The sequence below is a fragment of the Diabrotica virgifera genome, chromosome 4 (assembly GCF_917563875.1).
Source record: "Diabrotica virgifera virgifera chromosome 4, PGI_DIABVI_V3a".
NCBI classification, from domain to species: Eukaryota; Metazoa; Arthropoda; class Insecta; order Coleoptera; family Chrysomelidae; genus Diabrotica; species Diabrotica virgifera.
Window position 1 is genome coordinate 244,426,367 of NC_065446.1, and position 13,784 is coordinate 244,440,150.

Below are 13,784 nucleotides of genomic sequence, written 5' to 3' on the forward strand. Positions count from 1 at the left end.
ACAAAAAAAATCCATAAGGGTAATGTTTTCAATAAATATTAGTAAAAAATGCAATAATAATTAATATGAGAACTTATAAAAATATGTTGATTATCACTTGTTTATGGTAATCGTCATAAACTTCAAATTCCAAAGGTGGGCCAACTAAAATGGGAAGGGGCTCGTACAGGGTTATTCACTATATTTTGACCCCCTTGTAAACCGCTTTATTTACAGAATTATAAAAAAATGTAAAATGCAAAAGTTATTCGATTTTTAATTATGATTTTTTGACATATATATCGTACTAGTGACGTCATCCATCTGGGCGTGATAACGTAATCGACCATTCTTTTTAAATGAGAATAGGGGTCCTGTGCTAGCTCATTTGAAAGGTTATTCAATTCTCTATGTAGTAATATAAACATTAAGATCATTATTTATACAGGGTGTCCAAAAATTTTTTTGAAGTTATATTTCTTTACCGGCGATAGAGGGTGATTTTTTATATGTTAAAACCTATCAGCCCGGCGCATGCGCATTATAACTTTGTTCTGATTGGATGTTCAAATGACGTCAAAAATTATCCGATATGGCAGCTGTGGTTTGGAGGTAAACGTAAAGGTAAACAAATGTATAATATATTAGTTGTGAGGACAGAAACAAAAAAGTTTATAATATTGTAGTGACTTTTAAATAGTTTTTAAAAGCAACAGGTACGTAATAATTGTTAATTTATCATGGGTATAAACCTACCTATTTGATCTGCCAAAATACATAGTATGTAATACTTTTATTTATATAATTTGATTACCATCAAAATTTCTATCAATATTCACCCAATATATTGTTTTTTACTCTATGTTATGTTGTATTTTTTCAATTCTAAATCATTTCAATTCAAAATTAAAATAATTTGATCAATTTTCAAAATATCAAAATATCACAAGTTTAATCCGTTTAGTTAGTCGATCTTCGTAAATAATGGCACATAGTGTCCGTGGCTAAGCGGAGAAGGCGAGTGAATTCCAATACCAACCGCTCTTATCAGCGCTGGTTCGAGTCCCAATAGAAACTTTCTTTTTTGTTTTTTTTAATACATTTTATGATTGTAAGTATATTTATTATATAATTGTATTTTCAGAAAATACGTATAGTTAAAAAAATTTTCGACAATTAATGTTCAGACATCATTTGTCGCTTGTTTAATGTGTTTTTGTGTGTTTTATTCTTTTATTATTTTAATTTTTGGCACTGTTCTAATAAAAATGTTTGAGAAGTAGTAAGTATAAATTAGTTTAATATTTAAACAAAATATAAATAAAAAGTATATTAATTTCGTTTAAATCATATAATAGAAGTATAACTTCTTACGTGCGTACAAAGTACACACACATTCTTTTTTCGAATTATTAATTAAACAATTAATTTAATTAAATTTTTTTGTGTACCCTGTATAAACAATCATGTTAATGTTTATATTACTGAATAGGGAATTGGATAACCTTTCAAATGAGCTAGCACACGACCTCTATTCTCATTTAAAAAAATAGTCGATTACGTCATCACGCCCAGATGGATGACGTCACTAGTACGATATATATATATATATATATATATATCATAAAATCAATTTAAAAAGGGAATAAGTTTTGTATTATACATCTTTTTTCTAATTCTGTAAATAAAGCAGTTTAGAGAGGGGTCAAAATATAGTGAATAACCCTGTACATTCATTGGGGCCGATCGACCTGCTCTGTCCCGTCATACAGCTGACCGACTATAATAACTTTTATTTATATTCAATTTAGAATGTGTGTACTGATTTTCAGCCTTAGTAAATGGATTTAATTACGTCCGCAGGTAAGCAACTTTGACAAGCTGTCAGTACCACCTGTTCTACGTTTCGCTTGACCGACCGCAGTATGTTTCTCTACACAATTACAGTAATCAACTGTGAAATAACTAGCTTTGGTAAATTCAGAGAAATTTTTCAGCGCTGCCTCTTGGACTATTAATAATATCTGTGTTTCGTATTCTATTAATTTTGGTATTACCATTAACTCTTCTTAAGAACTTCATCTGTATAGCTTGTAATTTGCTCTGTCTATAAACTGATTTGAAAATTTTCACTAAGGAGAGACGATATGTCTTCTTTTGTCAAGGCATTCATCAATTTTTTTAACTAACACACATAATAAATACAACTATTATTGTAAATTCTATATTTAATTATAATTCATCAGTTCATATAGTTTACACTTCAGTGGAAGTGTTAAAATAAATTACTTACATTCTACAAATATTGAGTCAAAGGATAAATCTATATCACTAATAACGCATTTCTTATACAATATCTAATCTATTATGAACGGTTGATGAAATAGGGATCAAATTCTGATACCGCTCAGAATCACTAGGAGAAGAATATTTTCTACTATTGGATTCTACTAGAGATACTAAATAAGTTAGGTTCAATAATGAATGGCTCTACTGCATTATTTTCCTATAAAATCTAATGGCTAAATGTCTGTGATAAATAACATTCCTGACTCCTTCCACATTGTAAAAAAATTCTTTTCTTGTTAACTCGTATTACAATTTTCTCTCTTACTCTTCAGTACCTTGCGGTACTTGAGTACCTGGCATGTGATTATTTTGGAAAATTTGATAAACTGTGACAATTTGGGTATTGTCATTAAATTTACAGGAAACATGGACGTCCGCTATTTTAAACACGTAACAATAACTGCCCCATCTTTCTCTCAAGTAAACTGATCGAGGATCTTCTCTAAGTACATTGGTGATTGTTAGTTTCTTCTCCACTCCCTAAAAAAGTTAGCGATTAAAACAAACAAGTTTTCACAATAATATAAGTCTGTATTATAGAGGGTGGTTCTTTGGGAAAGTAAAATATGTTAACTAAAAAAAGGGAACACTTAGGTTATCTCAATAACCCCATAATTAATGGATCTTACTTCATCAATAAAAAAGATACTGGGTGCTTTTGGCACGTTAAAGCTGATTTTTTTTAATTGTAAAGATACTTATTTGATTAAAGTTACGTATTTTTAGTGGTCTCTTCATTATTTATTCATTAACTAAAGATGAACATTTGTTATGAATTACTTGTGCACATAATAAAAAACGCGGCAGCAACATGATCTGATACAGAAAGGACAAAAAGAATGCTAGAAACAGCAGAGATTAAAACACTTCGAAAACTCGATGGTAAGAGACTATGGGATAGAGCTAGCAGTGCAGATATACGACGGAGATGCAAGGTGGACAACATTAATAACTGGGTGAAGAACAGAAGAGTAGAATGGAACGACCACATAAGCCGAATGACAACAAATAGAGTAGTAAGGACGACAAGAGGCGGTTCCCTAATAGGAAGACGATCAGTGGGAAGACCACGAAAACGATGGAAAGACAACTTACTGGAGGCTTATTAAAAAACAGAGTCATGTCTACAGAAAAAGAAGAAGAATACATAATAAAAAAATACTGAAGTGGTAACATTTTACCAATTCAGATTAAATAATGGATTTAATTGAGAATCACCAGAATAAGTTTCGTCCATTTAATTGTTACTGCAGCTTTAGAGGATCTAGTTCCTCTAATTGTCGTCTGTGTGAATGCAAATATGGTGGACTTGTGGGGACATATTTAGCCCCTCCAAATATGTCCATTGTCTCACTAGTCCTAGGATCTTATTCATAAGGTCTCTGACTACAGTATTGTACTTTCCCTGTGAGATGATTAGCAAATCAACCGCATATGCGATTATTTTATGACCATTGCCTACAAAATGGGTTCGTCCATTACCAGCTTCCTCAGCAAAGGAGAGAGAACTCCACCTTCCTCTGTAGGCCAATCCGGTCTCCAAGGATTACCAAGGAACCGCTTCCGCAAATTTTGGATTTGGTTAGTTGTGCTCACGATTTCTTTCTCTTTTCCGATTCTGTGGATTACCTCTATGTTGGTGACATTCTCGGTCCAGGATATACAAAGAATACGTCTGTGGCGACACGCTTCAATTACTATTTTACTATTTTTTTAATTGTTAATTTTAAATATTAACTTTCCTTTCTAAACGAAATAATATGGGTCATTTAAAATTCACATGTGTTTCGCTCCTAATATACAAAACCAGAATGTATAAAATTAATGGCTTTTTCATGGGAAACACAAATTCCATTATAGATTACGGTACCAGATTAGTCACCCTCTTTATGCCAACTTCTTAAAAACCACAGAAATGTTTTCAGTTTTTAAAACGCCAGATCTAATAAATTGTCGCCTGTCTGGCCATATGGTAGGGTAGAACCAGATAATGACAGATTAGTGGTTGTGGTCTAGTTCAGTCGATACACAGCCTCCAGCCGGTTCACACAACCCAGCAGGCGTCGGTCGGTCATAAACCCTCGCTGGGCAAAAGAATAACAAACCTTTACGAGATATAAACAAAGCACACGCCTTTTTTTACCAAAAATAAATAAATATATTATTGACAGTTGTTTGCGTTTTATTAATATTATTTTATTTATGTGTTTCCGTGAACACCCCGAATGCTTCTAGTTTTTCATGAGCACCTCTGTCAGGAGGGGAAGAGATAAATCCTTGCTTATTACGAGCTTTTTCATATTGTTAAATGCTGCTCTAGCTTGTTCTATTCTCGCCTTAATTTCTGTGGCCTGTTCCCATTTTGAATTTACGTTGATGCCCAGGTATACGTAAGATTCTACATGGTCAACTAGTATGTTGTTTATCCGTAACTGTCGAGCAGGTTGTTGCTTTTTGCTTATCAGCATCCATTTTATCTTCTTGAAGTTGAGGTTCAGGCTTTATTTCTCACTAACTAAATTAAGTCTTTCCAATGATTGTTGGAATTCATCTATGCTACTGGCCAGGATCACCGTGTCATCGGCATATCTTATATTGTTCGTTAACTCACTCTTATTTGCATTTTCCATACATTTTTTAAATATTTCCTCGGATTAAATATTGAATAGGAGTGGGGATAAGATACACCCCTGCCGGACACCCCTCATACTTAAGAAAGCGTAATATAGCCATTTTTCTAGTTTTAAATGCTCTGTGGAAATGGAAACATGGTTAAAGATCTAGGTATTCTGAATGTTAAAAGACTCAAACACAGTATATTGCGAATATTTTTGAGCAGAATAAGGATGCTTGCATTCTGATTGTTTGGAAATGAAATTCAAGAAGATAACAAACAAAAATGAACCATGTGAAATAATGTTGTTACCTCTTGTCCAAGCTGTAAAAGCTGCGCTAAAGCTCTATCTTTAAATACAACAGTCAATCTAGGAACTAATGGTTGATCAATCCAAGCTGGCACTCTAATATGCCCTTCTGGAGTAGTTGCTGTAGGCAATGCTACTGGGGGTTGTGTGATTCTAGGAGATTCTTCTTCTTCTCCATCGGGAGCTTCACGTTCACCTATTCTTGAATTTGACCTTTTAAAAGAATATATTATTTAGAAAAGTAAGTCTTCTGTTACGATTTTTAAACTTACCGAGCATACAGTGCTTCCTCTGATCTGGAATGGTCATTGTTTGTACCAGGAGCACCCACTATTTGATCTCTTCTTTCGTTTTCCTGGCCATCCATGGTGCGCTCATTATTTATAATTTGGGTGCTTCTATGGCTACCAGAATCTACCTCGTCTGGTGAAGTTGGTCTAGAGATTCTTGACGTACTAGCTCCAGGATCAGCAGTACTATTACTGTTACTGTCATTTGTGTTGCTCAAATATATTGGGTTGTCATACTGGGGAATGTACGGTTTAATATCTAACACAGGGGTTTCATTAACCATATCTACACCACTGAAATTGAACAATAAGAAACATCAGTAATTATAGACTGAAAGGGTACTCCTGAAATTTTTTTACGAAACTGTGAAATAAATAAAAAAAGTATAACAAAAAAAAAGTAATATGTAAGTAGAATAATTCAAATTTTTATCTGACAAGTCAACAAAAATATTCAATTGTTTTAATCATAAGAAACATAAGCATTAAATAATATACGAGGGTGGATTAATATAAAACTAGCCTTTGATTTTTGAAAAATAAGTTTCTTGGGATTAAATCGATTTATTTCTCAACATAGTCCCCTTCTGGCTCGATACACTTAGTAAGACAATGTTCCAATTTTTGATCCCATCCAAATAGTACTTTTGCTCGAGGTCTTCAAAATAGGCCGAAGTTTCAATGATGACTTCATCGTTTGTTGCGAAACGGCGTCCTCCGAGCCAAGAAACAGAAAAAAGTCGCTGGCGGCAAGATCTGGGAAATACGGTGGGTGTTCAACCAATTCAAAGTCCATTTCGTGTAATTTTGCCATGGGCCGGTACGTTGTCTTGGTGAAAGAGCACTTTTTTGCGTGCCAAATCGACGCAATTCGGCATCGAATCGATCCAATAATGCTGCGTAGTACTCGCCATTGATTGTTTTACCTTTTTCCAAGTAGTTGATGGGGATGATGTCACACTACAAAACCAAACTAATAGTTTTTTGGCTTAAAATTTTGACAGACGTCATGTCATAAAAAACAAATGTCAAAACCGAGAGCAATTCGGTATCAAGTAACGCCATCTATCAAAGGCTAGTTTTATATCAACCTATCCTCATACTCCTGTTCCGAATGGTTTGGGAACGATTAACTAAAATTAAAATAAATGTAAACACAACAAACTTTCAATAATATATTTATTTTAATCAGTAAAAAGACGTGTTCTGCTTATATCTCGTAAGGCTGTGTTGTTGACCTATCCCGACGCTCGCTGGGGTGTGACTCCCGACGGGAGATTGTGAATCGACTGCCGTGGCTGAAAAAACCACAAACGCTAATATGTTTGTGTTTCTACCATCTGGCCAGAGAGGCGATAAATTATTTAGATCTGGCGTTTAAAAGTTAAAACATTTCTACAGTTTTAAGAAGCGTTTTCGAATGCATCTCCAAAGTGAGTTATTGACATAAGGTCTGATAAGGTAATTAATTTATGGGGAATTCAGTTTGTTAAACTGAACACACCAAAAACATATGGTTAGGGATATATTTCGTTTCGTAAAACCGTGCCCTTCTTAGCATCTGGTTTGTATATTAAATGTGAATTTTATATGACCCACATTATTTCGTTTTGAGAAAAGTTATTAAAAATTAAAATTAGCAAAAATAGTAATTAAAGCGTGTCGCCACACTCATTTCGCTGATCCCAGTCCTAACTGCCTAATAAATTTAGTAATTATTTTTTGCCATATTTGTTAAATTATGACTGACAGTGGCTGGGAATTACAACCAAACATATTTTATTAACGAACAGACTATAATAATGATTTTTTCTATTAAAGTACAAACAAATAAATGTTATTCCAAAATTGCTATACTTAAAAAATTCAAAGAAGATTCAAATTTGAAGAAGGAGGTCAAACATAGCGTGGATCTGAAGAAAATGTATGTTAGACAGTGGGAAATAGTGGCACAAGACCAATACGAGGGAAGGGCAAGACAGAAGAATGGTTTAAACTAGTGTTGTATACTAACGAGTAATTAAAGAGATGGACAGAATACATCAATGAGTTGTTCAAAGACAATAAGAACAGAATAGATGGAAGTAGAAGATGGTGTGGTTTTAAAGTTATTAGAAGAGGAAATTGAAATGGCACTAATGCCTGGTTGCACTTACAAATCTTAAGCTCTAGCTTAGTCCAGCTCGGCTTACAGATAGGGCCGCTTTAAGTCTCACTTACTTTGCACCATAATTTTCGATTTTTATCGATCCAATTCACTTGACAATCCATTATGACAAGTTGAAAATTGATCTAAGACTCAATGGTGTAACCCATATGTTTGGTAAGCACGTCTTAAGTAAGCATGTTTAAGGCACATCTTAAGCTTAAGATCTGTTGGTGCAACCAGGTATTAAAAAAATAGCAAATATAGCAAAGCAGTAGGTCCAGACCAAATCCCAGTAGAAATCTTAAAATGCATAAATTAATGATGAAACCTTAGACATTATAGTAGACATATTTAACAAGATACAAAACAGGACATATACTGAAATAATGGTTACTCAAAATCTTTTGGCAAGAAATGGGCAAACAATACAAAGTAATAAAGACCCAATCATTGTTCATGCAGTTCAATAGAACGCAGAGCAGCAGTAGATAGAGTAAAGATAGTGATGATGGTTTCAAACCTCTGACTGATTGGAAGACTGCACTTAAAGAAGAATGTGGTATAAAATTTAGCTTATCTTACCTAAAATAGATAGTATTATCCATTATTCTATCAATCTTAACTAACGACAATCCTATAGGAGCAGGCCTATGAGGAGATCTCGTAGCAAATACACCAGTTCTAATACCATTCAATCTGGGAGGAGATACTTTTGCTTTTGCGTGTGTGCCATCATTCTTGTGAAAGTGAAATAAGATCCACATGTGGGAGTACTCTTGTAACCCCTCTAAAGCATGTTCCGGATTTGTAAAAACATTATTATCAAGTACTAGTTTAGCTGTCATATCTTTGCATATACCAGGTTGTCTTGGAGTGCCTCTTTTCTCTGGAAATTTAGTACTTATTTTGCCTATGTAGCTGGCTGTGAAATCTTGTTCTAAATTCGGTGCAGGTTGCGGTGAACTACACTGATTCTTTTTACACGAGAGACACTGCCATTCTGACAATTTCTTATTGATGTAATCGAGCTCTTTTCGGTGAACATGATTAAGAGTATTAAGTTGTTGCCTGAAAGATTAAACATTATATATTTATAAGCTACAGTTGATGCTTAAATACAGTAAAACCTCCGTTAATCGAAACCTTTTTAACCGAAACATCGTTTAACTGAAATGGTTAAACGCTAGTTTAATAATTTCATCAATAAAAAGTAAATTTAAAAACTGCAATAAAATCAAGGAAAAATGAACATGCTTAGATTGATTTTTTTTAAATCTTCTATTTTCTTTTATGTTTCTCTTTGACAACGATGTTTTACAGCTCTATCTCTCCAATACCATGTAATTTGATACAAGAAGAATACAAAAAACAATGTTATTTTTACCCAAAATTCTTGTTTTCCGAAACGGCCTCCCTCCTAATTATTTCGGTTAACGGAGGTTTTACTGTATAATATGAATTTTACAAATAAAAGACAGATATTGAGCATACTTATTTATTAAATCTTGCACAAGTACTTTCGCTCTGAGAGCATTTTCAGCAGCATTTAGTCAAAAAAGAAGACAAGGTTTGACTTTTTAGTTTTGCATATAGCCACTTAGAGAGCCACCAATAAAACCTTCTAACACAAATGTAATCTCAATCTTTTGTTAACATAAATCCAGAATGCATTGCGATACAACAAGTCATGTAAATACAGTAAATTTTTGAAATTAGTAAGTCAGTCAAAAAATGGATCTTGCAAAGAACATTTTCGAGTGCTAATATTTTACAATTTTTGGGGAGGATTATCCCAACAGCAATATCTCGCTGAAATGGTTTCTGTGTTTGAGAATGAAGTACAGTAGAACCCCGTAAATCCGAACCCCGCAAATCCGAACTTTCGGCAAATCCGAACCAACGGAAAGTGAAAAAAATTTAAAAATTCAAGACAAAAACTTAAAAACATGTTTATTATACAGAGTAAAGCCAGAAAATTGGACAATGTAGGATTACTAGGACTTTGACATTTAAAATTTCTTAAAACTAAATATTATACTTTAATATATAGGTTTATAAAGTGTTTATCTATATAGGTTAAACACAAACTTACTTTGGTTCTCTCGTAGTCAACTTGAGTCCAAAAATATTGTCCATACTCTTGCGAGAACGTTTGGCTACTCAAAATCACAATGAAAGCTTTGAACTACTAGTTAAGGCTAACTTTCGGATACTCCGAACTTTTTGGAATCCGAACAGGCTGTCCCCCCAATTAGTTCGGATTTGCGGGGTTCTACTGTATCACACCAGTCAACTAATTCCCCCGGGTATTGCGAATTTCAAAGTGGTCCAGTCTCAGCTGCGAACCTAGGCCAGCTCCACCCAAAACAGCAGACAAACAGCAAAACATTGATGCGGTTCCTCAGCTAATTAAGGATGACTGTCATGTAACATACCGGGAGATAGAGGTAGCTTGGGCATTGGCTTAGTGGCATGAATAATTATTGGATGTTACGAAGTTGGTGACCCGTTGGATCCCTCATTTGCTCACAGAAGAGCACAAAGCAGTTTGCGTCAATTGGTGTCAAAGAACATTGGAACGGTTCAATAATGGAAGCTCAAAAAACGGTTATACTATTGATAGTGGTGATTATTCTTGGTTCCTATGAACCAGAAAATAAATGCCAATCTCCGGTGTGAGTGTTTTACGCTGATCAAAAACCAACTTGGTATATAACCGTGTGTTTATAAGAAGTTATCGCAAAACTCCAACAAAACATCACACAATGGCAAATCATCCTACATTAGGACAATACAAGTGTTCACACTGACCAAAGACAATAAAGTTTTTGGAGCTTCAAAACACTGCATTGTTAAACCAACCACTGTATAGCCCTGACCTAAGTCACAACGACTTCTTCATGTTCCCAAGATATCCAAACCAATATATCTACTGTTTAATTTATTTTTGCTCACATGTTACTTCCCTGCTAGATGGAAAGAAAGCTATGTATCACCTAGTTTTAAAGCTGGTGACAAAAATAATAATCAGCAATACCAAAGTTATTCGATAAAATAGTATACAATTAAGTATATTGGCAATGTAAAGAATTATTATCAATCTGTAGTTCACCATGGGTTTGCAGCTGGGAAATCCACTATTACTAACTGGGCAGTGTATGAAATGGATCTGTTGGAGGCATTGAAGAGGAAGGAACAAGTAGACTCAGTCTACACTGACTTCTCCAAGGCCTTCAACAGAGTCAATTTTAACATTTTGCTTGCAAAACTCCTAAATTTAGGATTTACTAAGGAGGCCATAGAATGGATATTAAGTTTTTTAAAGGATCGAAAACAAAGGGTGAAACTATTTAATTTCCTATCTGAATCATTTTTGAGGTTTCATCAGGTGTCCCCCAAGGAGGCCACTGTTCACCAATTCTATTTAATCTTGATTAAATCTCGAAATTGAAAATGGTTATTCATTTTTGATTTTCTATTTAATCTCTTTATAAATGATATTTCTGATAATCTTGAATCATCAGTTTTACTTTTTGCAGATGACTTAAAGTTATATAGATGTTTAACATCTGTAGCTGACATACATATATTGCAAAAGGATATTATATCAGTTTTTTAGGGGAAATAAACAATATGACTCAAACTATCGTATGAATAATGTTAACTTAAGATATAAAACTCAAGTTAGAAACCTGAGCATCACTTTTAATGAAAGCATTAATTTCAATGACCATATTTCACAGATTACATTGAAAGGTCTTAAACTTCTTGGATTTACATTAAGAAACTGTAGTGAGTTCCCAATTGATGTAACAAAAGTTGTGTATTGTTCTCTTGTACGCTCTTAACTAGAATATGGCACGCTAGTGTGGTCTCCTATGTATGACCAGTATATCAATTCCATTGAGAAAGTTCAGAATAAGTTTCTTAGGTATTGCAGTTACAAAATGTTCAGTTGCAAATATAGACAAAAAAGTAATTATAGATAGATTAAATCTAACAACACTTTATAACGGACGAATTCAGTTTGATTCTGTATTTATTTATAAATTATTAAATAATTTAATTCAATGTCCAGAACTTTTAAGTAAAATAAACTTCAATATTTCACAGCATAGACTAAGATCTTTTGAACTTTTTCATATAAACTTTCATGCTACCAATTATGCCTGCAATAATCCATTTGATAGGGCCTTTAGGTTTTTAAATAGACACTGTGATATAGATCCTTTTAATTTAAGTTTAAGTTAAAATTTAAAACCATGATTTATAGTAAACTCTAGAATTATTTCTAAGTATTGTATTTTAAAGTGTAGTTATAAGATAAATTAGATTAAAAATATATTGTTATTATAATGCTGTAATGGGGTGATCCCATCTATTTAATAAATAAAAAAAATAAGATCAAGAATTCAATGCATGAGCAGCTATTCTAGTCACCAGAACAAGCCATTGATGCCTTTAAAACAGCGATTTTGCAGGTGTTAACTGAAGACTGGAATAACTGTTTTACGAATGGGTTTGAACATATGCAAAAGCCTATGGATCTTGGTGGGACATATTTTGAAAAGCAATAAAATACTTTAAGTCTATATATATGGCTATATGCAAAAGTAAAATGACAACCCACATAGCACATCCCAGAATGTAGTAGACATTTACTTAAAAACTAAACAAATAAGGTCACAGTAATCCCTGTACTAGTTGTGTGCACCATAATAGCAGTCAATATCATTTCTTTTTTTTATTGAATGATTTTTCTGGAATCTGTCTAACTGACACAATTTCTCCAGTAGTCTTCTTGAACATCCCGAGTTGCCTAAAGAAATACCAAAAGTGGGATTTCATTACAATTTTATCTCGAGAGAAAATTCTCATTGTATACAAAGGAGTACTCGTTTCCTTTTCTGTAGGCAATTTGTGCTCTATAACTTTATACCTACTCTTTCATAGCTACTTATTGTTTTTTTTTATAGAAAGAAATTCTACCTCCTGACATAGCCGATAATGTAGCCCCTGAATAATTATTTTAAACTGTTTGTCCTTTGTCTAGTGTATGTTATTTGTACAATTTTTAAGTAAATGTCCAGGACATTCCAGGATGTGTTGGGATAGCTTCTTTTTTTTATGAAATGCCCCCGAAGATGCTCTGAGGGCGAAAGTACTTGGGTAAGATTTAATTTAATAAATAACTGTGCTTGATATCTGCCTTTTATTTGTAAAATTTGTTGTAATTTATGTTACAAATGTGAAAGGACTGTCATGTTGTAACTTACCTTAAATTATTTATTTCTTTTCTAGCAACGAGTAATTGATTCTGTAGAGAGATGGGGTCTAAAGGAAGAGTATTGTTTTGATTACTGCTTGAATTTTTACGTTCTGTAGACATTTTTATTTACAAATAACGTTATTTACTTTTTATTTGGATTATTTACACTTCTCCTTACAAATGTCACTGTCATTGTCATCACAATTGTCATCAGCATCAGTCATCACCCATTATAGGACATCAAGTCAAAATGCACAGCTCACAGAGCACAATCTGTCAAATCAAGTCGACCAATCCATGGCCGTCCTGAAGAGACGTTGTATTATATGTGGCAACATTTTCTAGCTGTCAAATAGTGGGCCTATTTATAGATGTAATAGTGGGCATATAGCGAGAAGAATACATTAGAGACATATACAAGAGTTATATTTAATTAAATTAATACAAAATGTATTTTACTTAGGGCCGTGTATTTTACTTAAATAAATAAAATTTATTTGTCGGTTATATTTTTATTGTTTCAATACATACAATAATTTTGATAGGTAATAATTTAAAGTTAAACTGACAAATTTTCTTTGTTATAGCTATTTAAAGCGAGATGAACTTGTCAATTTATTCGAAGATTAATATATTTATTTGATAAATAAATAAAATAAATCTTATTTCACTACGTCGTTGGTGAAACGTAGATGTGTCTGTGTTAGTTTTATTGGTTGAATAATTTTATTCATCAAAACTACTATTATGTCAATCTAATATTATGTCAATATGGACTTTATGTCAATCAGCCAGTCACCGTCTATTAGATAATAAACACAGTC

The 13,784-nt window shown here is 33.2% G+C and overlaps 1 protein-coding gene across 1 annotated transcript; it reads right to left on the reverse strand.

Annotated features, from left to right (window-relative positions):
- Window positions 1-2,189: 2,189 nt before the first annotated feature.
- On the reverse strand, window positions 2,190-13,160 carry LOC114347636 (tRNA (adenine(37)-N6)-methyltransferase). Its single transcript, XM_028298316.2, has 5 exons — window positions 12,968-13,160; window positions 8,274-8,759; window positions 5,525-5,836; window positions 5,255-5,465; window positions 2,190-2,808 (listed from the first exon to the last, which is right to left on the reverse strand). Exons 1-5 carry the CDS (start codon window positions 13,078-13,080, stop codon window positions 2,590-2,592), a joined length of 1,341 nt encoding a protein of 446 aa, XP_028154117.1. The 5' UTR covers window positions 13,081-13,160; the 3' UTR covers window positions 2,190-2,589.
- Window positions 13,161-13,784: the final 624 nt, after the last annotated feature.